Source organism: Lissotriton helveticus, chromosome 3_1 (genome assembly GCF_964261635.1).
Source record: "Lissotriton helveticus chromosome 3_1, aLisHel1.1, whole genome shotgun sequence".
In the NCBI taxonomy this organism is placed as follows: domain Eukaryota; kingdom Metazoa; phylum Chordata; class Amphibia; order Caudata; family Salamandridae; genus Lissotriton; species Lissotriton helveticus.
In genome coordinates, this window is record NC_136061.1 from 850,614,594 (window position 1) to 850,641,894 (window position 27,301).

A 27,301-nucleotide genomic window follows, 5' to 3' on the forward strand; every position below is an offset into this window, starting at 1 on the left:
CGATGGCTCTCCCCCGCCAGGTGCCGATCGCCCCCAGCCTCCCCGGGTGCTGGCTCCACCCCCCTGCTGGGTGTCTGGACTCCCTCATCCCGGACCTCTCGACCTCCCAGTGCGAGGGTCCGGACATCAAAGGGCGCCAGACCTATAACTGAGGCAGCCCCAGAGCAGGAAGGCAGTTGTATCCTGTAGTCGAGAGACACCGAGAAGAACTCATCCTTGACGGACTGCTGGCGCTGCCGTAGCCCTGCCTTGTGAACTATTGTCCTGCCTGCTGGCGCTGCCGCAGCCTTCTGCACCGTTCATCCTCGTGGGACCTGCTGGCGCTGCCGCGGCCCGTTGTAACCGTCATCCTCGTTGGGACTGCTGGCGCTGCCGCAGCCCTGCCTTGTGAACTATTGTCCTGCCTGCTGGCGCTGCCGCGGCCTTCTGCACCGTTCATCCTCGTGGGACCTGCTGGCGCTGCCGCGGCCCGTTGTAACCGTCATCCTCGTTGGGACCTGCTGGCGCTGCCGCGGCCCGTTGCCACCTACGACCTCTTCGGGACCTGCTGGCGCTGCCGCGGCCCGTTGCCACCTACGACCTCTTCGGGACCTGCTGGCGCTGCCGCGGTCTGACCCGTCCGAACGCCGAGCTCGAGGATTGTGAGCTACCACCGTTTCACCTCAGTACCTGTAGGTACCAAGACTGTCCCGCTACCCCCTTCCCCTAATAGAGACTAGAATTGAGAGGATCATCGTGTCCTGATCTCCTTGTATCGTACCACCTTACTCAAAGAATTGCCTATAAAAGGTGTTGAACTGATCTTCGTGTGGTGTCCATCTGTGGGGGGGAAGTTACTTGTCTGTACGCTCGCTGGAGACGGCCCTCACCGGAGGCCTCTCCCCTTGTGCTCGGCCGACCCTCCAGGTCCCCGTCTAACATTGGTGGCCAGCGGCGCGATCCGAACCAACGCGTACCGTACAGAGAGTAACTCACCCTACGACTAATCCACAATGACGACCAGAGAGAGCGGATCTGCAGAGAAATTCCAGATGGAAAAACTGGAAGAGTACAACCACCGAGAGCTAAAACAATTTTGCATAGAACTAGGCATTGCTACCACCGGTCTGAGCACGAAAGAGGACTTCAAACACGCCCTAGAATCCTGGGCAGAGACAAATACCGCCGGACCCCGGGACCTCGAAGCCCCGGAAACAAACACCACCCTGACAGAAGAAAGGAGAACGGATCTCTCCCGGGAAGAGATCCGAGAACGAGAGAAAAATAGACTTCACGAGTTAGAGCTGGCACGGCTCAAATTAGACGGAGAATTGAAACTGGCAGAACAAAAGATGAACTTAGAACACTTACGGCTCCAAGAAGAGCGAGAGGAGAAGCAGAGACAGAGAGAACTCGAAGAAAAAAGACTGACATACGAACACGAGTGCAAGCTAGCGGAGATAGAGATGCGCAAACAGAACAAAGACCTAGGGGTGCCCGAGCAACCGCGCCCCCCGGTACTACCGAACAGAAGGTCCACATCCCCAAAGATGTGGTCCGGGAATATGTCCGGAACGACGACATACAGCAGTGGTTCAAGGCCTACGAGATCGCCATGACTGCCCACCGGATCGCTCGAAGTGACTGGGGGGCCGGTCTATGGGGGAGATTCGTCAATGAAGGCCGTGATGCCCTGCTGCAGCTTCCGGACCATCAAATGACGTCCTATGACCACATGAAGGCCGCCCTCCTCAGTCGATATGGGCTGACGTCCGAGATGTACCGCCAGAGGTTCCGCAACTGCACCCGCATCCCGGGTACAACCTGGATAGAATATGTGAACTATTTCAGCCGAGCTTTCGAGGGATGGATCAAGGGTAGCAACGTAACCACCTACGAACAGCTCTTCAACCTCATTGTGTGGGAGCACCTCTCCAACAACTGCTTCGTCGAGCTCAGGCAGCACCTTCTCGACAGTAAATTGACTGACCCACGGCAGCTCGCCGCCGAGGCTGACCGATGGGAGAGCACCCGAGTGGCCCGAAGTGGGCCCAATGAGCAGAACAGACCCAACCAAGGTCATCATCGTCCCCGAGGAGGAGGAGGAGGCCCGGGCCGGGGCAGAGACGCCGCCCCGGTCGCTCCCACGAACTACACCCCGCCCCCGGCCGGCCGGGGCAACCCCCCGATGCGCCCGGGGTTCCGAGCCAACATTACGTGTCATCGATGCCAGTGAGTCGGCCACTATGCCAGTGACCCGACCTGCCAAAGAACCAGACCCCCGGGCCCCGCCAGGTGGCTGCCGCCGCCCTAGGAGAAGAGCAAGTCTCCGAGGAGCCTGAAGATTACGAGCAGGAGCAGCCCGAGTGGGAACCTGCCGCCATGACCCTGGCCTGCCTAGGGGGGAGAGACCTGATCCCGCGGGCTCCCCTACCAGCCAACATCAGGAAGTACAGCCAGTGGGTGAACATAAATGGGCGTAAGGCCGAAGCCCTGCGTGACACAGGGGCCAGTGTGACGGCCGTCCGTTGTCACCTGGTGACCCCAGAACAAATCCTGCCAAATGTTCTTTGCCCCGTCCGATCGGCCGACAATTCGGAGAGCCTGTGTCGGATGGCCTGCGTCCCCTTCGAATGGGGAGGAGTGTCCGGGATGCTAAAAGTGACTGTCCGCGACGATGCCTCCGTGGACTGCCTCCTGGGGAACGATCTCGAGAGTTCCCCGTGGGCAGCCGTTGAAAGAAGAGAGCACCTGGGGATGTTAGGCCTCCCGGGCTGGGCGTGCATAACAACCCGGTCCATGACCGCCGACACCATCCCTAGATCTGAAGAACCCGCATGGCCTGCACCTCCTCCCCCGATCGCTCCGGAGGGAGACTCCATCCCTACCGACACCCCGGAACAGACATAAGAAGAGCCCGCTCAGCCCCAAGACCTTCCGGACCTGGCTCAGTGGCGTCAGGAAGGGGGGCCCACCCAAGAACAATTCCGGCAAGAGCAAAAGACCTGTCCCTCCCTCGAGGGCCTGCGACAGCAAGCGCTCGCCCAGAGCGCAGGAGACACCGCAGGGGCCCACTGGATCTATTGGGACAATGACCTGCTGTACAGCGAACAAAGAGTAGCGGAGCTGGGGACCAGTCGAGTGCTGGTGGTGCCCCTCCGCTTCAGAGACTTCCTTTTGAACCTGGCCCATGATGTCCCCCTGGCTGGACACTTGGGGCAAGACAAAACATACAACCGCCTGGTGACTCACTTTTACTGGCCTAGGATGAGAAATGACGTCTCCAACCACTGCCGGTCCTGCCCGACCTGCCAGGCCAGCGGGAAGAGCGGCCGCAAACTCAAGGCCCCCCTGCAACCATTCCCCGTGGTGACCACCCCGTTCGAAAGGGTGGGAATAGACATTGTGGGGCCCCTGGACCCCCGAACAGCACAAGGGCATCGCTTCATCCTGGTCCTGGTTGACCACGCCACCCGCTATCCTGAGGCGGTTCCCCTTCGAACTGTAACAGCACCAGTGGTAGGGCGAGCCTTAATGGGGATCTTCTCTCGAGTGGGCTTCCCCAGGGAGGTCGTCAGTGACAGGGGCACGAACTTTATTTCAAAATATATGAAATCCCTATGGCAACAGTGCGGAGTCACCTACCGATTCACAACCCCCTATCACCCGCAAGGAAACGGACTGGTCGAGCGATTCAACCGCACTCTCAAGGGGATGATCATGGGGCTGGAAGAACCCCTACGCCGCCAGTGGGACGTGCTACTACCGTGCCTCCTCTTCGCCTACCGAGAAGTCCCCCAGAAGTCCCTCGGCTTCAGCCCCTTCGAACTCCTGTACGGACACCCTGTTCGCGGGCCTCTCAGCCTAGTTAAGGAGGAGTGGGAAATGGCCCCCCTGAAGACCCCTCCAGACGTCTACAAGTACCTCCTGACCCTCCGTAATCAGACCCGGCGATTCAGAGAGCTCACCAAAGCCAATCTTGAGGCCAGTCAGGAGGACATGAAGAAGTGGTACGATCAACATGCCTCCTCCATCGAATTCGAGCCTGGCCAGCAGGTGTGGGTGATGTCCCCCATCGAACCCTGTGCCTTACAGGACAAGTGGACGGGGCCCTTCAAGGTGATCGAGCGTAAGAGCCCCGTCACCTACCTCATCGACATGGAATCCCCCCGGAACCCCCTCCGGGTCCTCCACGCCAACAGACTCAAACCCCACTTCGTGCGCTCGGAGCTCAGCCTGCTGATGGCCACAGACAGTGGAGCTGAAGAGGACTCCGAGCCCCTCCCTGACCTGCTGGGGACCGGGGAAAAAGATGGTTCAGTGGACGGGGTCCAACTCTCCGAGGCCCTGACCCCGGAGCAGCGCCAAGACTGTCGGGCCCTCCTGCTGCAATTTGCACGCCTATTCTCCCTCACACCCGGGGTCACCCCCTGGTGCCTGCACGACGTGGACACCGGCGACAGTCCTCCTATCCGACACCGGCCGTACCGAGTACCAGATCGGGTACGCACCTGCATCCAAGAAGAAGTCTCCAAGATGCTCGCCCTCGGAGTCATCGAACCCTCGGACAGCCCCTGGGCCAGCCCGGTTGTACTGGTCCCCAAAGCGGCGGCCCCGGGCACCACACCCGAGCTCCGGTTCTGCGTCGACTATCGGGGTCTGAACGCTGTCACCCGAACCGACGCTCACCCCATCCCCCGAGCCGACGAGTTAGTTGACCGCATGGGGGCGGCCCGCTACCTAAGCATCTTCGACCTGACGGCGGGCTACTGGCAGATCGGCCTCACCCCCAGGGCACAAGAACGATCCGCTTTCTCCACCCCGGATGGACACTACCATTTCAGAGTGATGCCCTTCGGCATGAAAAACGCTCCAGCCACGTTTCAACGACTTGTGAACCAGGTATTGGCGGGCCTCGAGGAGTTCAGCGCCGCCTACCTGGACGACATCGCGGTGTATAGCCGCCACTGGTCAGACCACCTCCGCCACCTCCGAGGGGTCCTGCAGGCCCTCCAACAGGCCGGCCTCACAATCAAGGCCAGCAAGTGCCAAATAGGCCAGGGGTCCGTGACCTACCTCGGACACCAAGTGGGGAGCGGTCTGGTGGCCCCCCTCCAGCTCAAGATCGCTGCCATCCAGTCCTGGCGGCCCCCCGTAACTCAAACCGAGGTCCGAGCCTTCTTGGGGCTCACCGGATACTATCGGCGGTTCGTGAAGGACTATGGCAGCATTGTTCGGCCCCTCACGGAACTCACATCCAAGACCAACCCAAAAACCGTCAACTGGACTCCCGACTGTCAAGCGGCCTTCGAGAGGCTGAAAGCCGCCATGTGCACCGCTCCTGTGCTCCAGGCCCCCGACTACAGCCGTGAGTTCATCGTCCAGACGGATGCCTCAGACCATGGCATCGGGGCCGTCCTCTCCCAACTGAACCCCGAGGGAGTCGACCAACCAGTGGCCTTCCTCAGCAGACGCCTCCTGCCCCGAGAACAGCGCTGGAGCACCATTGAGCGAGAGGCCTTCGCAGTAGTATGGGCCCTCAAGAAGCTCCGGCCTTACCTCTTCGGAACCCACTTCCGGGTACAAACAGATCATCGGCCCCTGCAATGGCTAATGCAAATGCGGGGAGAGAACCCCAAACTATTGCGATGGTCCATCTCCCTGCAGGGGATGGACTTCACTGTGGAGCATCGCCCTGGCCAAGACCACGCCAACGCGGACGGCCTGTCCCGCTTTTTCCGCCTCGACGAGGAGAGTCCCCAAGAGGATGGGTGACTCTCCCCGCCTTCAGCTGGGGGGGACGCATGTTGGACAGGCCCCACGAAGGGCTCGCTCCCTCCCCGCATGACAGGGCCCAGACATCGGCTCTCCGGGTGCTACCCGCAGAAACAACCCGCAACCCGTCCCCCTCCGGGACGCCTGCTCCCGGATATCTCTGTGCCACGGGCCCAGGCCCCCGTCGACCCCATTGCCCGGCCCAGCCGCCATCTTGGACACTGCACCACGCGGCCGCGTGGCCTCGGCTCGACCCCAACCCTGGGCCTGGCCGGGCCCCGACATCCCGGCACCACCATCCATCCAGGAGGTGAACGGACCACTTGGCAGGTTAATGGGAGAAAGAAGTGTCGATGGCTCTCCCCCGCCAGGTGCCGATCGCCCCCAGCCTCCCCGGGTGCTGGCTCCACCCCCCTGCTGGGTGTCTGGACTCCCTCATCCCGGACCTCCCGACCTCCCAGTGCGAGGGTCCGGACATCAAAGGGCGCCAGACCTATAACTGAGGCAGCCCCAGAGCAGGAAGGCAGTTGTATCCTGGAGTCGAGAGACACCGAGAAGAACTCATCCTCGACGGACTGCTGGCGCTGCCGCAGCCCTGCCTTGTGAACTATTGTCCTGCCTGCTGGCGCTGCCGCGGCCTTCTGCACCGTTCATCCTCGTGGGACCTGCTGGCGCTGCCGCGGCCCGTTGTAACCGTCATCCTCGTTGGGACCTGCTGGCGCTGCCGCGGCCCGTTGCCACCTACGACCTCTTCGGGACCTGCTGACGCTGCCGCGGCCCGTTGCCACCTACGACCTCTTCGGGACCTGCTGGCGCTGCCGCGGTCTGACCCGTCCGAACGCCGAGCTCGAGGATTGTGAGCTACCACCGTTTCACCTCAGTACCTGTAGGTACCAAGACTGTCCCGCTACCCCCTCCCCCTAATAGAGACTAGAATTGAGAGGATCATCGTGTCCTGATCTCCTTGTATCGTACCACCTTACTCAAAGAATTGCCTATAAAAGGTGTTGAACTGATCTTCGTGTGGTGTCCATCTGTGGGGGGGAAGTTACTTGTCTGTACGCTCGCTGGAGACGGCCCTCACCGGAGGCCTCTCCCCTTGTGCTCGGCCGACCCTCCAGGTCCCCGTCTAACAATCTCCTAATGCATTTCAACCAAAACCCGCCATAAATGCAATTGATGAAGAGAATTGCAATGAAGATGGTGAGAGCGATGTTGAGGTTTACATGATTGACGAAGTGGATGGCATTGATAATAGTGAAAACTATAATCCTCCTAAATGTGATATTTTTGTTGATGACATTAGAATTGTGATGTGGGCTGATTCATGCTCTCCTTTCACCATGATCAGCAAACAAGGGTGGTCGGACTTAGGTTCCATGCATCTTACAAAACCGGATGTCAATCCGGTAGGGTACTGTGGGCAAAGAATACCAGTCATAGGATATTTTGTGTCCAAAATCAAATTTAAGGATAGGGTAACAGAAGCCAAACTGTATGTTGTGGAAAAAGGTAAATCACTTTTAGGGTAGAGGGAACAAAAAGCTTTAGACATCATGTTAAACCCAAATCATCCTTCACAAGTACTGCTATCTGAAGATCACCATGTTGGTCTGTGGGTGTCAAAATTTCCCAGTCTCTTTAAGGAACAATTAGGTTGTTTGAAAAAATTTAGGCATCGTATCATTCTGAAGGTACACAAAGTACGGAATGTGCTTTTGGCGTTGAGGGCTCCTTTAAAGAATGAATTAGATAGACTATGCAAAGAGGGTATTATAGAGCCAATAGAGGCCTCAGAATGGCTTAGTCCCATTGTGATCGCACGCAAACCGAATGGTTGTATCCGCATGTGTGTGGATTTGAGAGATGTGAATGAGAGCATTTGGTTTGACCGTTATCCCCTACCCCACATAAATGATATGTTGGCCACTGTTGACAATGCAATTTTTTTTTCTACTTTGGACTTATCGAGTGCTTATCACCAGGTCCTTCTTCAACCAGAATCAAAGCACTTAACCTCTTTTATCACGCCAGAAGATGCTTACCAGTTTTTGCGCATGCCATTTGGTTTGGCATCTGCTTCGGCAGTTTTCCAACGAATAATGCAGGGTATACTCAAGGGCATTTCCAACAATCTAGTATTTCAGGACGACATTCTTGTGTGGCGCAGAAACAAAGAGGAAAACAATGAGATATTGACATCAGTTTTGGAAAAGTTAGAACAAGCTGGTCTAACTATCAGTCTAAGCAAATGTACATTTTGTCAACCTGAGGTAGATTATCTTGGACATACCCTGAACCAAGAAGGTATTAAACCCAGGGTTAAATTAGTGGATGATTTGGAGAAAGCACCTGTTCCATTGAATAAAGACCAATTGAGATCCTTCCTTGGTTTGGCGGAATATTACTCTAGGTTGATTTACAATATTTTCAGATTGCGTTTTTCCATTGCGTGAATTTATGAAGAAAAAAGTTGAATTTCTGTGGTCAGACAAATGTCAGAGGGCTTTTGAGGAAGTAAAAAAGGCAGTTTCCAACGCTACCTCTTTAAAACCATTTAACACGAATGACAAATGTATTGTTGTAACGGATGCCAGTGGTTATGGCTTAGGTGCCATTTTAATGCAAAATCATCAGGGTTAAGAAAGAGTAATTGCATTTGCCTCTAGGATACTTAAAGGGGCTGAGAGCACGTATTCCACCATTGAGAAAGAGGCATTGGCGTGTGGGTGGGGGTGCAACATTTCCGAAATTTTGTCTGGGGTTGGAAATTTGATTTACATACCGATCATAAACCGTTGATTGATATTTTTTCAACAGCATTAGTTGCAAAAGCCACCCCGCAAATTACTAAGTGGATATATCGGTTACAAGAGTATGATTTTAATATCAAGTATGTACCTGGTGTGAGAAATGTGAATGCGGATTGTATGTCGCGTCTGCCTGTTGATAAGGATGGTTGCAATGAAGAAGATGCGGACACGGAAGAGTGGGTAGTGGCGATGGTAGAGGAAACTTGTCAAGCTATTGATGAAGCCAATTGGAAATTAGCTGTTTCTGATGATATTGTTTTGAAAAATGTCATTGGAAGTCGTTCATTGGCCTGTGGTTGGAAAACCCATAAAGATTTACTTCCATACAAAGAAGTTTGGAATGAGTTGTCTGTTATGGATGGTGTTTTGAGAAGAAGTGATAAGCTAATTGTTCCTAGCTCCATGAGGTCTAGATTGATGCATTTGTTACATGAAGGTCATGGGGGCATGTCAGCAATGAAAAGGAAGGCCGGGGAAGATTTCTGGTGGCCTGGGATGGACAGGGAAATTGAGAGATTTGTGAGGAATTGTATTGAATGTTCCCGGAGTGACAAAACTCATGTTTTTCAAGAAACTGCTGTTCATCATATGGGTTGGCCAAAACAGGTTTGGGAAAGGTTAGCGATTGACATTTGTGGCCCTTTTGAAATTCTGGGGGTGGGAAGCAGATTTGCAATTGTGTTAATGGACTAATTTTCCAAATGGCCTGAGGTCATTTTTCTACGTGAGGTCAAGGCAGATACTGTTATTGATTTCTGTGAAGAAATATTCCGCAGAGAAGGCTGTCCTACTGAGATAATATCTGATAACGGACCTCAATTTATTTCAAATGAGTTTTGCAAGTTTCTTAAAGTATGGGGAATTAAACACTTAAGGACTCCAACTTATCATCCTCGCGGTAATGGTTTAATTGAATGCTTTAACAGGGTTCTAGGGGAGTGCATTCATATGGCTGTTCACAATCAATCAGAGTGGAAAGGTTTAGTTAAGAAAATGTTATGGAGTTATAGGACCACTCCCCATAGCGGCACGGGGGAAACTCCATTTTGTTTGCTGAAAAGGCAGGGTTCCTTGTTCCATTGTGGTACCAGCATGGATGGGTAAGTGCGGAAGGAAGTGGGTTGATTATAGTGTCATAAGGAGTAAAGTTAAAAATTATCAGGATTCTTATGAACAGAGACATAATGACAAACTGCTTAGAGAACCTCAGAAATTTAACGTAGGCAATTTTGTAAGAATTAAGTTAGGTACCATGCAACACAAAGGACATTCCAAGTTGTCCGATCCCAAGAGCATAGTTTGCATCAGAAGTATTTTTTTTTAATTGTCTGATGGAAAATGGTGGAGTACCAATTGTGTGTGTAAATGTTATGAAACTGAAACACGTGAGTGGTTAAAGATTGAAGGGTGTGGTTCTGCTTCTGTTGTGAGTGATGGTGCTAATAAGGCTTTTGCCTCAAGGAAGTGTGCTCATGAGTTTGCAAATGTTAGAGAGCCAAGTTTGAGAGTTAAGAATCAACCTGTTAAGCTCAAAGATTATTATTGCAATTGATGTAGTTTTTTTTATAGAGTTTTCTCACATCCAAACGGTTTGGGTTTATTCATTATTGTATTGTGCGTGTTTACTTTGTTTATTTTTATTAAAGGAAAAGGATATGTTGTATTTCATGTATTGTTTACTTACCTTAGCGACAGTTGTCAGGCAACCTCAAGCTTCCACTATTGGAATCCGGGCTGTGGAGTCCAGTAGAGAGAAGCTGATGTTGCTGGAGGAGACAACTATTGAGGGTTGCTCCATATTACTTCAATAAACTTATACATAATCTTCTTGGATGTCCTGTCTTTAAAAGTTACCACATTGGAGTGGTGTGGCTCACTGGTTAGAGGTGGCAGACCCGGGAGCAGAAGTCGGCCCGGGACCAGGGTTCAATTCCCGACGCGGCAGGGTCGTGGACCAGGGTCAGCGAACTCGACAATTCTCGCCTCGGTGCCTACTCTAACCTGGGGTCCCACTCGGCAACTCTGGGCATTAGCTTGCCTAATCTCCACAACGGCCCCATCAACGCCAGGGATGCCTGGCTCCACCTTGGGGATTCCTAGTAGGGACCATCCCACAGGGAAAGCCAGGACGGGTTCCCCAGCGGTATACAGCGCCGGGACGCCCCTTTGCTGGGGCAGCTGTGCGCTTACAAGTATACAACATTTAACATTTAACATTTAACATTTGGAGTCTGCGAGGTGCAATTTTCACTGCTAGCCACAGAACCTTGGGTGTGCTTTTCATTTTTATTTTTATATGTAAAATTCACTTCATTACTTTCTCTGGTGAACACTAAAGTTAATGTCTGTCACTGAGTCTATAAACACATGGGTAGGATGTGCAAACAACACACACCAGCCTCTTTCTTTCTTTTAATTTAGTTTTTAATTGTATTAAAGCTTGTTTCAACCAACTGATAGATTCTTTTTGTTTTACTCTTGGGTGACATATTTTCCGCAAAGTCCCGAAGGCTATAAAGCAAAAGGCTGACTTACGTCAGCCTACATCATTCAGGATCATCCCCTAATGAGAAGAACAAACATATAAATCAAATTGTTCATTAGAACTATGTTAAAGTCCTAGTCCTGTGCAATTTAGTTGTGCACTGTATCAGCAGGTCTAGTGTAATTAGGCGCTCCTACCTGTAGACAGTTATTCTTTTGTCACTATCAACAAAGGTTTATTGTCAGTCATTGCAGATACACTGTCTACCTAGATATCTAGATATTTACACTTTCTCAGATCATTTTGCGTTGATTTTTACTGTAAAGTATGCAAGCCAAATTAGAATGCATACATTTTGGTGAAAGAATTACTGTTGTTGTCAGTGTCTTCCTTTTCTGCAGCACAGCAATGCCTCTATTACAAATTGAACACAGTTTATAAGAATAATAATGATTCAATCCCAAAGGGTGTCATTCGCACCATTGAGGCAACAAATAATAAGTCTACCTCTTATTTGACTTCTATTGATCTATCCTGCTAGAGCCTTATTCTTCATTGTTGTTTTCTTGTGGTGTAGCCTAGGCTCTAGAGGGTTATACCAGCTCCCTCTCCTTTTTTGTTTACATAGAACAGGTAATGACTGTTAAATGTGAGGTCATAAGCTGTGCATAGTGGGGGTGCAAGTTACAGTTAGCTCTGCTATGTGGGTTTTACTTACCTTACCATATATTTACCTTGTGTTGCAAAGGGATGTGTGGTCAAGTTATACGTGTGGTAAAGACATTGCGTTGTAAACAAGACATGCGTGTTAAAGTCATGAGTTGTTCCATTGTACTTTCTATTTAGACCAGATGTGTGCTGCTGGTGCATGATCATCTATTTAGTACCTGAATGTATCACCTGCAAATGGCAACATCCCTAACTTGTAAACATATAAATAGTTGAATTCAACATCAATTTCACTTGTCCCACCCTAGATTCCTGGCCCAGATTCTTCGCTTAATCTACTATCACCAGCCACCACCAGTTGTACTTATTTGCTGTCACAATCAACGTGTAGAAAACTTGCAGGAACTGTCCTTTTCTTTATCCATATGCTTCTGTGCTGCAGTTTATTTTCCACTTCCTTAACTGAAGTCTGGTCCTACATATGGCCGTTGTTCTGCATTGTGTAGTACACAGACATGCTCTCTTAGAATTGTAGTTTTGTAGAAATGTTTCATTGTTGGTGTAAATAACATACATGTTTTACAGGGAGGTTGTTGATTCCATGGTTCATCATTTTAAAGTCACGATATTTGGAGACCGTAGACCAGTTTATGATGGAAAACGAAGCCTTTACACTGCCAACCCACTCCCTGTGGCAACAGCTGGGGTAAGGAAGCTGGTGTTTATCATAAAGGCTTAATAAAGTTGCCTTGTTTCAGTAGGTTGATTAATATTGTTTATATTTGAATGGTTCGAGTTTGATGGCAACAATTTGATGTCTCAGTGTTGAATGTTAAACCTGTCCAGTCGTGTGCCCGGCCACACAAGTGTAGACTTTTTTTAATCAGAATTGTGAGCGGAGTCGTAGGAATTTTGTTTCTCTGCAGATTCCAAAACTTTCCCTCCCCGAATTGTGTGGAAAACGCATCATTTTAGCCTAAAATTTAGTTTTGCAGAGCATTCTAGGGAAGAAAACAGCGACTCCAGCATGGGTTCACTTTGGCCTCTAGATTTCAGAAATACCCAGAGATCAGAGGGTTTCCTGGTTGCCGACTGACTCGAAGCCTGAATAGAGCAGCCACTCACCATAGCAAGTGAGAGGAAATAATGATTGCCCCCTCTCTGTCGATCAATTTGTGAAAACTCAATCCAAAAGAATCAAAATTTCCTCACTTGTCATGGGAGGGACAGCAGATTAAAATAAAACCCAAGTCTCGCGATTGAGGCAGACAGGCTGTAGTGCCTCTTTCGGAGTTGGGGCCGTAGTCTTATGCCATGGTGTGCCAGTTGAACTCCTCTCTTTGTTCGGATCCGAATAATTTCCTAGTGTCTAGTGGGTTCTCTACCCTCTGAAACCCCATCCGAGGGCTTATTGAATCTAAGTACTCCCCTTTTGCTCCCTCACCACTTGGGGCGGGCTTGAAAACTGTTTTGTTGGCTGAAGGGGGAAAGGGGAGAACTTGGCTGTGGCCAGGGGGGCCGCAGGTTGGACTCTGCTTGGGGATCGTGGTCTCAGGGTGATCTTAAGTCAGGAATTCACTTGGAAGATGTACTGCTGGAAAGGGGATATTGTCCTTTGGTACCTTTCTTGCACAGATCGTTAAGGGGGATGGGGCAAAGTTATGCATGCTTTACTGTGATGTCAGCACACTGTGTGTCCCGCACTTCTCAGTAAACAAAAACAGAAAAGAAATCTGGACGTCGGTGAATCTCTTTTCACCCTTTCAGTTTTTTTCTTTTATAAGACAATGCTTCTGGCGCTTGCACCAGAAGCATTTTCTCCCTGTATGTCTTGAATATTCACATTCTCTGTGCTGCAGAGTTTGTGCAGTGGAAGTGAACATCTTGTCTACCAGACACTTAGCCGATCACAGCCTGTAGACTGGTATATTGTTACATGGAATCATGCAGATTAACATAGTAGGCATATGTTTTGGTGTTGGGTACCTCTCCTTGACACCTCCTTTGGAGAGACAATTTTCATTATAATATTCCTTCTTAGGCCCTCTTAGATGGAGTTGGATGATGTGTAAATCAAGGCTACGATGTCGGAGAAAGTTGTAAGTCATCATCATATGGCTTTGAGGATTCTTTGCCGCCTGGGGTTGCTTCTTTATCACAAGAATTTAACTTTAGTTTCAGTTCAGTCAGTTCACTATCTAGGTGCAATCCTGGATGTTGAGGCCGCAACAATATACCTTTCGGAAGAAAGAGTATCACCTGTCGGCATTAAATGTCATACTTTACTACACACTGCTTATCCAACGGTACACCAAATATTGTCTCTGCTAGGACTGATGGTCTCTAGCATTTTTCTGGTTACTCATGCCAGTCACTCTCATGGGACCTCATTGCCTATACGACCAATGATGCCAACTGACTGGCAGTTAGGACCGCAAACTCACTCCTTTCCAATTTGTCATTACTGTGGTTGTGCCAGCTTCAGAGCTTGTTGAAAGGCCTCCCTTTTCATCAATCCTAACAGAAATAGTTTTTGCGGGCACCTTTCGTCTGGAATGAAGTACTTATATGGACCAACTTCAAGTTCAGGGAACATGGTCAGTAAAGATGTCTTAACACATCCACTTGCTAGATTTGAGAGTGGTCCATTTCGCTCCAAAGTTTTTTCTCAAAACCGTCAAGATGAAGTACCTCATAAAGACAACAATGTACTGTCTGAACAAGCAATAAGGGCCTGATTCCAAACTACTTTTCCTGGAAGCTCAAATGAGCTGCAAGTGGCTTGTAGCGAGGGACTTGTTGATCACAGCTGTTCACTTTCTAGAGGTACTGAATGCAAAGGCACACTCAGTGGATTTTTAAAGAAAATCACGGGTGCATTGTGCACAACAAAGCTCTTCAAGACATCTTTCACAATTGAGGAATTCCACAGTTCAATTTATTTCCAGATGCTGAAAGCAATTAATTCTCATACTATGACTTCTCGTACTATCATCTTGTGTGTGGGCAGGGGTTGGGGGATGCCATTTTGATAGACTGGTTAGGGGTGTTTCTTTATGCCTTTCCACCGAACCTGTAGATCCCAGCAGTACTAATTTAGCTGTCCTACTTCAAAGCCAGAAAAGTACTCATAGCTAAGGATTAACTATTCCACTGATGATTTACAGATTTCTACACCTGTTGGGGTAACCACACAAGAGCCTGCCATGCAGACCAGATCTCCGCCGCAAGTTCAGGGTCAGGTCTTACATCTCACCCTTCCTCTGTTGTACCTAACGGTCTGGCTCTTGAACTCATACAATCCAGGCATTTATTTATATTTGCCTCAAGAGGTAAACGTGTCCGTCTATCAGAGGTTTTACATCTTCTCAATCAAAAACAACTTTGATTCTTCCATATGTCAAGAAGTGGTACTCTCTTATCTCAACCATTAAGCAAGAGCTGGGTTGCTCTTTCCTTCAATCAGGGTACACCTCGTGTCTTACTGCCTACTGGAAATCTCCTTTACAAACCTTTTTCTTTAAAATACAAGTGGGGAAAGATTTCTTAGAGGACACATGAGCCGTCTTTCCTCTATTAGGTGCTCCTTTATATCTTTGGAGTTTAATATTATCCTTTCTAAGTCCATGGGGTCACCATTTGTGCCTACACATAAGTCACGTTTAAAACATTTAACTTGGAAAGATGCTTTCCAGGTACCTATAACTTCACTTCATACAGTCAGCGATATTTAAGCTTTATGTAGCCAGGAACCTCACACTGTGTTCTATAATAAGACAGAAGTAATGCGGACTCATTTCAGTTTATACTTAAGGTAATTCCGGATTTCCATTTTGGTTAGATGATTTCTTATATAAACCCAGGAGGCGAGCTTGTGTAGGATTAGTTAGCAAAATAGTGTTCAATGTGTCTTCAGTTTCCACTGTCACATACTCCACAGTCTACAGCTAGGCCTGATCATCTGTCTACATTTATCTTGAATCATGTTGTTTTATTGTTTTAGGTTTTATCCTAAATTGTATTTTCTAGGCTTCACTTTACATTTGATAGCTGTTTGAAGTTTTCCCTTCTTAATTTTTCCATCTCAAAAGGGATTTTCCAGATTATTCAAGTCTTCCAGTGTGTGCCAGGAACAAAGGTGCCTCTGACCCGTATGCTGTGTATGTAGTCTGTTTTCATTCTCTCATTCGGTAAAGGAATGCATGTTTTCTCATTAAGGATGGTGAAGGAATTCACCATGGGAAAATTGGAAGCTCTCAGAGTGGAGGAAGAAAGGAAAAAAACATCACAGACAGGAAAGAAGAGATGCCTCTTCTGCTGTGCTTCTGTGTTCTCTTAGCAAAGACTCCCCACAAGGGGGACCCAGGGAGAAGAAGCTGTGTCATCATTACGATCTCTGGAGCCATTCCGACATTATAGAAAGCACTCTTTCAGTGTCATAAGTGACACGATTATGGTCCAGCGCTAAAGGGTTCGCCATTGAAAGGCAGCTCTGCAGAGGCAGACCCTACAACTCCCTCTTTAGCCCCCGACACTATATCAGGGAAATCCTCTTAACCTGACAGTGAGGCGTCTAAGGCAAAAGTACAGTCAAAATCACTATTAACACAAATTCTGATGACAATGTCGACAACCACAGCCATGTTGACTATTACTGCCTCACCTATGACGGCCTCGTCTACAATGGCCTCATCTTCGGTGGCACCGTCTATGATGGTCATCTATGATGGCCTCATTTATGACGTCATCTACGACGGCCTGATCTACGATGACCTCATCTACAAACCATCTCATCTACGATTGCCTCACCTACGACGGCCTCATCAATGACGGTTGTGTACGATGGCCTCATCTATAATGTCATCTACGACTGTTATATATGACAGCCTCATGTATGACTGTTGTCAACGACTGCCGTCGACCACAACCTCATCTACGATGGTCGTCCAAGACGCTCGTCTATGACCGCCTCATCTACGAATGGCTTCCTCTACAAATGATCCCATCTACGAATGGCCTCATCTACAAATGGTCCCATCTACGAATGGCCTCATCTACAATGGGATCATCTATGATGGCATTGTCTATGACAGTTGTCTACGACGACCTAATCTATGGCTGTTTGTCTGCGACAGCGGCCTCATCTACAATAACCTTGTCTATGACGGCCGTGTCTATGATGGCCTCGTCTGCAGTGGCCTCATCTAGGACTGCATCCTATTTGACGGCCTCCTGTACGATGAAGGCCTCCCCTGCGACAAACATTGTCGACGTCAGCCTAGTTGTCTACATCTGCCTCGTTGACTACGACCTCAATGACAATTCAAACAACAACGAAAGCACCGTAGTCATCGACAAGAAGAAAAGCAAGATAATCCAGAATATAAATGTCAAGAATTACGGGGACTATTATGAGCATGTCTATAGCAGTCAGCAATATATGACGAGACAATATGTGGAGCAGTTTCACCACTTCGCTCCGCCTCAAACTTCAGAGCATTGGCCAGGTCCATGTAGCTCTAGTACTAGGACTACAGGGCATGTTACATGATTACTACAAATACTTTCCTGAACCAGTAAGGTCACATCATGCCTGATATGTCAGCATCCTCCGATGCTCCTGCCACTGAAAGAATGATCCCAGTGTCCCATATTAGCATGCTTCCCAGAAATGACCTATTCACATCTGGTGATGATAGAGAGAAGGTCCACAACTGGTGGATTTCCCACCAGATTATTTTTGATGGTTTCCATACCCTTAGGAAACGAGCTGCCAAATGCTTCCAATAGCTAATAAGCAATCAGTTTTTTCTCCTTATAATTTTAAGTTGAAAAGATGTGAGACCTACTCCAATTGCTAATATATCCAGGAGGAATTACAATCATGGAAAACCCTCTCACTCATAGCCCCTCCTTACCAGCAAAGAGACGCTCTCAGCCAAGCCCGGTGCTACTGTACAGGCTGCAAATTCACTGGCAATATGAGGCAGGTATAATCACCAGAGATAGTCAGACAATGCCACAAACATATAATTTCTTCCTGGAAAACAGAAAGGGTAGAACAAAAAAGTCTGCGCGGGAGGAGGGTCAGGGGTTTGGGGGGTGGTAACATCTTCATCAGAAAACATAGATTGCGCTATAAGTATATCTTGAATAGGTTCTCCACAACTGGCAGGGTCCTCAGATGCCAAGGTTGGTTCAAGGCCACAACATTGAGAACCTGAGGTGCAAATATATTGAATATTTTTACCTTACCATGGCGACGCTGTGTTTGTCAAGTACGTCGACGATGCCTTGCAAGCAGTCAAGGCTGACTCTGTCACCGCAAGATCTTTTGGCACATTGCAAATTCGAAAGAAGCACCCTTTAGAGGTACCTGAGAAAGAGACACTGATTTGTATCATGGAGGATACCAGAGGTATCAGACATAGCAACCCTCCGAGTAGCCCTTAGGCTAGCTTACCTACAGTGACTATGTTCTGGTGCTGCTTGCGCCATCCTGTGAGAGAAAAAATTCCACAATGTCGTCACCTGTGGTGAAAAATGGCATTGGACAAATAAGTCCTGGATCTCATCACATATGGTCAGACATTAGAGTACACCCAGATTCTGCCTACCACTCCACCAAAACGATGGTGCCCACCTCATCTCCATCTGCTTCGGAACGGAGTGCTAGCTACGCTAACTAAAGGTTCTATAGAGAAAGGCCTATATTCGCAGCAAGGAATGGGCTGCTATCTCGCTTTTACCTTATAGACACTAAAACAGAGGAGTGGCAATCCATCATAGACCTCCGGAAATTAAATAAGTATTTCCGGAAACAATACTTTTACGTTGTCATACTTTCTGACACCACATGACAGCTTTGAATGTACAGGATTCATACTTCCACATTCCCATCCACGCATCAAAGTTCTCCCATTTGGCTTCAGATCAGCTTTCTCCTTTTTTATGTACTGCCTTGCCCTGTGGCTGCTTCTTTCTGGAAGGAAAGTCATCAGGTATTCCCCTACTTCGCCAGTTGGTTGATAAAAACACCAACAGCATTTCAAGTGTCCAAGGCTAAAGAGGCTTGTCTAAAGTTGCTTCACAAACTAGGTCATTGTGAATTATCTTTTTTTTTTTTAAATATTTTTTTATTAGCATCATGAGTAACGTCAAATACAGATAGCTCAGAATAAAAAAAATTCAAATTAACAAGGGTATCCGACAAATCATGTAAGATGAGACATCAATCATAACAGTACTAAAAATCAATATTTCAATTTAAGCATTAAGACATAATTAGTCCCCAAATTTTTTCCACTTTTCGTTTTTTCTTCTGTCCCTTAGTTATCGCCAAAGAGCTTTCCATATTATGAATGTCTTTAACCAAAAGCCACCATTCCATAACCGTGGGGGGATGATTTTGAATCCAAACCCTAGCAATAGCTAATCTAGCACATGTCATAAGTATATTCATCAAGTCCCGAAAACTGTTATTTGCCCCAGCAACCCCGGTCATAATATCCAGTTGCACGAGTACAATTGGCCTAGCCAATTTGGCTGAGATAACACCAGCTACATCCTTCCAGAAAATGGATAGCTCAGGGCATGAAAAAAACATGTGCACAATATCTGCCCCTTTAAGTGCACATTTAGGACATTTTGTGCGATCATTCATTTCATTATTGCAAGCCCATTTTAAAATCCTGTCTGGAGAATAGTACAGTTGAAACAAAGTTCTAAATAGCTGTAATTTCAAGCTTGACGATTGAACTGCGTTATTTAGACTGTTCAATGAGGAGGTTATCATATCTGGGGTTACATTCACCTCTAACTTTGTACTCCACTTTTCTGCCACCTTACTGATATCATCCTTGTGTAAGATAGAAAAGGTCTTATAACCACAGCTGATCAGTGCCTTGTCAGAATCTCTATACATACAACTCCAGATTTCAGATTTGGCTATGCTATCAAAGCCTGTTCTATGAATAATATAATCCTTGATCTGGTTGTATTTAAACCAAGCCCCTTCTGGTAGGTTATATATCATCTTTAGTTTTTCAAAAGTAGAAAATCCAATATGGTCATACAGGTCTCCAAGATTACTAATGCTGTTATCCAAAAACATAGTGCTAGCTGAATCATGAAAAATTTCTGGAAACCCTGGGTTATACCAGAGGGGCGTTTTGGCATGAAATAAGGAGATGCTATTCCTATTAAGAATAGATCGCCAAATATTAACCGTAACTCGAATCGTCTTAAAACGTACTCGTTTAAAGTAGTTAGGGTCATTAAGTCTATATAAAAACATAACAGCCTCTCCCCCTAATATAAATCTATGAAAATAAAGACATTTGTCAGGGATAAGCAAGCTGCGAAATCGAGTTAAAAAAGCAGCCCAATAATATAATTTAAAGTCTGGTAACCCAAGTCCACCTTGGTCATAGGGGAGTTTAAGCAGAGATAGAGCCCGTCGTGCTTTTTTATACCCCCATATGAAGCTGCTGATGATACCCTCCAGTCTGCTGAAATATGTATTACACACTCTTAAAGGTATAGACCGAAAAAGATATAAAAATTTAGGCAAGATCTTCATTTTAATTAAGTTAATTCGCCCCAGAATCCCCATTGGAAGTTTGTGCCATTTCTTGAGGAGAAGAGAGGTTTCTTTTAGCAGGGGTTCATAATTAAGTGCAATTATCGATTCAGGATTAGAAGAGATTTTTACCCCGAGGTAGGTTGCCACGTTACATACTCCAACTACTGGTGTGACTGGAGGAAAGTTTAGGATTACTTGCGTTTTGCTAATATTTAACCGATACCCAGATACCAAACCATATTTATCTGCTTCGGTACCTATACCTAATATCGCATCAGGGACATTTGTAGAGAAAACCGCTATATCATCTGCATAAGCAGTTATTTTTAATATTTTAAGGCCATTTTTAAATGGTATAATCATCTCTTGCTTATGCAGTGCAATCAAGAAGGGTTCTATTACTAAAGCGAATAACAAAGGAGATAAAGGACACCCTTGTCGTGTACCACGTTTGATTGAAAAGGTAAGTGAGCAACGTCCTGAATAACATACCTTGCCCCTTGGTTGATCATACAAGGATTTAACCCATTTCAGATACTGACCTTTTATGCCGAATGCCGCCAGAACTGCCCAAAGGAAGTCCCACCCCACGCGATCAAATGCCTTTTCTGCATCTAAAAGGATCATACCGAGTGGGGTGGGACACGTCCTAGCAACGTCAAATGCTGTTATAGCAGTATTAATGTGAGCGGTAGTATCCCGTTTAGGGATAAACCCGTGTTGAAATGGTGAAACCATCTGTGAAATTAGTGACGCAAGTCTTGTTGCTAATATTTTTGCGAATATCTTGGCATCGGCATTAATTAATGATATTGGTCTATAAGACCCTCTCTCTTGTGGGGATTTCCCCTTTTTAAGAAAAAATATAATTTGGGTGTAATTCCAGGATTTTGGAGCTTGTTCTCCTTCGCCAATAGCCTTGATGACCATTATTAGGAGAGGGATTAATTCTTCCATGCATTTTCTGTAAAATTCTAGGGGGATTGCGTCTTCGCCTACTGCTTTTCCCAGTGCTAGGGAGTTAATAGCTGCCTGAATTTCTCCTGCTGTTATATCTGCTTCTAAGTAATCAGCTTGCTCATCCTCTATATTCTGTACAGCATTTTCTGTCAAATAAGCTTTTATATTATCCCCTGTTGGGGTCGTTTCAGGCGTGTATAGCTTTTGATAGTATGTGGCAAACTGGAGTAGGATTAATTTAGAATCTTGATGTAGTTGTCCGTCATCACCTTTTATTTCCTTAATCAGCGTTTGGGCTCGGTCTTCTGCCACTTTATATGCCAACATTTTTCCTATCCTCTCCCCACTTTCATATTGGTTCAACCTATATTTAGCTATCTTGGAAATACTTTTCTCCCTAAAGAGATTTTTCAATGCTAATCTTGATTCCATTAATTTTAAATTTAATTCTTCAATTTCTTTTACCATTATAGTGGTAGCTAACATCTTAGATAGCCTATCTTCAATATCAGATATATCATCTAGTAGTTTTTTATTTTGAATTCTACCAGCTTTGTTTTGTTGCCAGACAAACTGTTGGGTAAACCCACGAATGCTAGCCTTACATGCGTCCCACACCATCAAAGGAGATGTAGAGAACCTATTGATATCAATAAAGTCCTTTATATGCCCTTTCAGCAAGCTCACAAACTTAGTATCGGAGAATAAATACCTAGGAAAGGAAAAAGGCCTGGGTGGGTGCATGTCCGTATCAATTTCTATTGTAAATAAAAGCGGGTTATGGTCCGATGTTACCCTAGGGCATATTGACATTGAACTGGTTGATAGAATAGAATCAGAAGCAAAGACCATATCGATGCGTGAGCAGAGTTTATGGGCAGATGAATAATAGGTATAACCTGCTATGTGAGGGTATAGATACCTCCAAGCATCTTTGATTGCATGTATAGTGGCTAAATCTGAGATAGCAGCCCTCGTCTTACGCATCCTCTGAAATGAACCCTTCCTGGTTGTGTCCAAATTGTAATCCATTACGCAATTAAAATCACCTAACACTATCCGCTCCCCCTCCCAAGTGAGTAACTCCATATTAACCTGATCGATTATTCTTGGTTCATCCTGATTTAAGGCATAAACCCCACATATTATATATTGGAGACCTTCCAGAGTCAATTGTACCATGGCCCACCTGCCCGCTTTATCTGTCATTTTTCTGTTGACTTCTACTTTAAGCTGTTTATGTTTCAGTATAGCCACCCCTCGGATTGAGGCATTAAACTCCGTGCTAACCAAAAGATCATAGCCTAATTGATTCAATAAAAGTCTATCCTTATATGTAATATGAGTCTCAGTTATAACTACTATCTGAGGGTTATGCATCCTAAGTTCTTCGTATACTAGACTCCTCTTAGTCCGACTGTTTAAACCAGCTACATTCCATACTAGAAGCTTTAATTGATACATTTAATTGTTTGTAATATATATTCTGGCATGCCTTCTACCCAAAGAAAAAAAGAAAGAAACACTTTGCAAACATGTAAGCTTTCCTTAGCCAATAAAACATAGACATAATTATACTCATGATGCTTTTTTTTTATTATTTCCCCTCCCCCATTTCCCCCATTTCCCACCCAGTAGCTACCTGCTGGTCCCCCCGTTTGATTGACTGCCGTTCCCCTGGCAGTTGATGAGCGGATAGAGCACTGATAGGGTCCAGGTAATCAATACAAATCATAGCGACATAATAAGAAAAGAAAGGGAGAAAAAAACCCGTGCTACACAATGCTCTTTATCACGACTGTAACTCAACTGCAAGAACAATCACCTATATACCTGCAAATTTTAGAGCTAACAAACATATAATCCAAAAAAAACTCATATATGCTAAGCATAAGTCATTAACTTAATCATTTCCCCAATCGCCAGGAGGCAATAGCACTTTCAGCCTCATTTGCTTCCAAAAAGAAATAGGATCGGCCGTTTTTGATCACTTTCAATTTTGCAGGTTCCTGCAAATAAACTTGATATCCAAGTTCTTTAATCGGATCGATGAATTGCTTCAATTTCCAACGTCTTTCTAGCGAGAGTTTGCTTAGATCCGATCTCACAAAAAAAATAGTAGAATCAATAGTGACTGGGGTGTTAGGCCGTGCTTTTGAAGAGATAGCTTGTCGGAGCAAGTAGTTACCTATGTAAATCAAGATTGGTCGTGGGAATTTACCACTCTTATCCTTTTGAACTAGGGGTAATCGGTGAGCCCGCTGAATCTGAGAGTCCCAATCCCAATCTGAGAGGTCGGGAAAGGCCTTTTGAAATAGTTGAGTGATATATGCTCTCGGGTCTGCCCCCTCCGCTCCTTCAGCAATACCAAAAACGCGGAGATTTTGTCTCCTTTGTCTATTTTCTAAGTCTTCCAGCTTAGCTTGCATCTGGAGAAGCTGAGAGGCATGTTTATTCACTGCTATTTCAGCACTTTGTGATTTCTCCTCTGTTACCACCACTCTTTGCTGCAGTTCCTCTATGTCTTGAGACACCGCCCCCAATTTACACGCCATCTCTTGCAACGAGGTTTGAGTTCTATTATTATCTTCCCTCATTTGCTGATAGTGATTTTTAGCTTCTTGTTTCTGTTCATTTAGAAGATGTAATATTGTCTGAAAAGAAGCAGATACCTCCCCTTGCGGAATCCATTCTGTTGACCCGCTAGCTAAAGAAGCAATATTTTCCGGATGTATTTCTTGTAAAGTCTCCTCTATTGGAGCTGTTGCTGCATCGCATATAGACGCCATCGGCAGCTCTTGGATTATACTGCTACTGCTGTTATTATTGCTACTGCCACTACTGCTAATTGATAAAGAAGCAAAATTGTCTTCAGTAAATATCCTAGGAGATACAGAAGGGTGTGGGCGGTCCAGTAAACTTTCCCCAGAAGACTTTATCGGTTCCTTAATCAGGCCAGGCTTATCCAGGCTATCGGTCTTCGCCTTTGTAATATTAGAGGTAGTAGACTGAGTGGGGCTGAGTGGTACATTGATCTGTTTTAAGTCTTTAGTGATAATAATTTGATCATTAGGGCTATTACCAGACAGTCTCAGCGCCATTGATTTTACACCACCCTTAGCCTGCACCCATTGTCTAATTGGACTGTTCTCAGCAATCGCTTTCAAGACGCTTGTCTTGGATTTGCTTGTGATTTTAGTAGCTTTATTCTTATTTTTACCCTTCAATTTTTTGGTATTGAAAGCTTTATTTTTGTCTTTGTTCGCTTTTAAAGGCGTATTACCCCCTTGATCATTGAGATCCACATATTCTTCGTCTGTCTCAGCAGCATCTGTGTTGTCAGTATTCTCACCTCCATCACCTTCTTCCGCGCCTACGGCAGTCCTCTTGCCTTGGGGCATGCTAGTCATGCCTACCTTTTCAATGTGAAAGGCGTTCACGTTAATGTTGGGGTAGATCACCTTACTCGAAATCTGAGGCTCTAAGAGTTCTAAGGGTTCTAAGGGCTCGATACCTCCTTGAGCCAGAGTAGTAGACACATTAGTTAGATCTGTAACCCCATCCTCTACACCAGCCAGCTCCGTGGTAGCTAACGCAGATAGGTTATTAATACTGCTTAAGGTAGCATAATTTTGAATTACTGCAGTACCATTTTGACATAATTACTCGGGTTCCTTTGCTCTTATATGAACCCCTTCGTTTAACAAAAGGTTTTTTGTTGTGTTATCTGTGTTATCTGCTACGTTACCTTTCGCTTGAGCTGGGGTTTCCCCCCCCCCCCCCCCGGGTTTACCGGTGTGTAGCTGCTCCACATCCAAAGTTGTCTCCGTGGCGTTGTTGGTAGGCAAAGATTTTTTCCGCGCTGCAAGCTCGTTTATCGCTGTTGCCGACACCGACATTGACAAGGGTACCGGTGTAACCGTTGCTTTCCCACTAGCTGCAGTTGTGCGGGTGGTCCGCGTTGGAGGTTTAGGCGCCATCCCGCAAGCGCTCGCCTTCTCGGATAGCACTGCTGCCGGTGCCGCGGGGGAACGCAGACCAAACCAGTTGCCTGCCGATGATTTTGCCCAGCTCGTCAAGCTCGCCCAGCTCGACCAACCTTTAGATGGCTCCGATGTTGGCTCCTGAGCAAAACTCGATATTTTCCTGAGTTTCTGTGTGCTGGCGGAGCGTAGCAGGCTCCGGATGCGGCTCCCAATCAGCCGTAGCTGCCGCATTCAAGATAAAGACTCGATCGTTTGGTTGGGCAAAGTCACCAAGCTCCTTCTGTCTTTACTTTCACAGAACGGTAGCAGTGTCTTGAACCCTGAGGCGTGATGCAGAAGTAAGTGTTCTTGGTAGAGTTTTCTGGTACTGGGCTAGTACTGGGCTAGTCTGTGTTGGATTTTTCGGCGCTCGCCTTCTCTGTCACCCTGCAAGCGCTCGGCTTCTCTGTCAGCACTGCTGCCGGTGCCGCGGGGGAACGCATACCAAACCGATTGACTGCCGTCGGTCTCACCAAGCTCACCAAGCTCCGGAATCAAAATTCACGACATGACAAAGACACCGAGCTCTTCTGTTTCGAATCCGTTCCAATACAGCCTTACAGCGTCACAGCTCTGCATTGTGTAGCTGTATTAGTCGCCCGCTAGCCTCGCGTCCCCTGGACCCATTCAGCGTTCTCCACTCCGGCGGTGTCAATCCGCCATCTTGGACAGCCTGGTCATTGTGAATTATCAAAGATCATCAACTCCTCCATTCAAGAAGACACTGTTCCTGGGCCGCAACACTAGATACTGTCCAAGACAAAGACTTTCTATCCCAAGACAAGCAATGACGGCTCTAGTAAGTGGCTCTCGAACTAAAAAATATATATATATATTCAATGTTTCTATTCCGTAAGCTTCCGAGCATCATGTCCTCAGCAATCAATATGATTCCTCTTGCACGCTTAAAAATGAGAGCCTTACAGGAACAGCTACAAAAACAATTGATTTAAACTAGAGAATCGTTCAAAGGCCTGGTGATGATCACACAATTATGATGGAATTCTAGCCTGGTGGTACCAGACCTCCCACTCTTCAGAGGACCTCACGTTCTTACCACAAATACATCACTTCGTAATGACTATGAATGCCTCCCTGGAGAGCTGGGGTGGTCATCTACAGAACCTCCAATTTCAAGGAAAGTGGTCGGTGTGCCAAAAGGGCATACGTATCAATTGCCTGGAGCTCAAAGCCATCTAACACAGTCTCCAATTATTCTGCCAATGATAGCAGTCTTCGGTGTCAGTTTGCATGGACAATACTACCAGTATGTCATAAAACAACCTCCACGAATGGAAGTTTCATCAGTCAGTGTTAAATATGATCTTCTGGTTCTCGGGTAAACTGGCTCTAGATCTCTTTGCAACAAACACAATCTGTGAATGCCAATTCTCTGCAAGTTGGCATCCACATCCAGGATTGTGGGGGAATGCCTTTCAACAGATGGTCCAGGATCTATCCTTACCTTTTCCCGCGATGCCTTTAATACCAACAGTTTTCAGCAAGAGGAACGTGGAGCAGTGTCGTCTCCTCCTGATAGCCCGCAGGGGGCCAATGCAGTATTGTTTCGCAGAGCTTCTCCTATCATCAGAATACAACCATATTCACCTTCCAAAATCCTGTAAACTTTTGATGATGAACTTCATCCTGACCTGACTTCTCTCCTCTTATGCACACGGCTTCTAAATTTTATAAATTCAAAGATCTCAATGTTCCTCAGCACTGGAGGTGTATTCTCTCCAAGTCAATGTGGAAGCCTTGATAAAGACATATAAACCATAATGGAAACGTTTCTGCCTATGGCACCAGAAATGAAACCTACATCCTCTACTAGCAAAATCTGGCAGATAAATAACCTATCTCCTCTTGCTAGCTCGTTTACGATTGGTACATGCGCCTGTTAAGGTACGGCTTGCAGCAATTCAAGATATAGATGATCATCACATTTTCTGTCTTTCTGCACTTGCAGAATCACCAAACAGTTCATGAAAGAGTTATTCAGAGATTTTTC

General features: G+C 46.7%; 1 protein-coding gene across 1 annotated transcript in view; it reads left to right on the top strand.

Annotated features, from left to right (window-relative positions):
• LOC144823032 (protein argonaute-3) overlaps window positions 1-27,301 on the top strand; it is a 1,185,091-nt gene that overhangs the window by 231,759 nt on the left and 926,031 nt on the right. Inside the window, exon 3 of the mRNA XM_078681169.1 lies at window positions 12,307-12,427. Within this exon, the coding sequence (XP_078537295.1) occupies window positions 12,307-12,427 (121 nt within the window). The remainder of the gene's footprint in view (window positions 1-12,306; window positions 12,428-27,301) is intronic.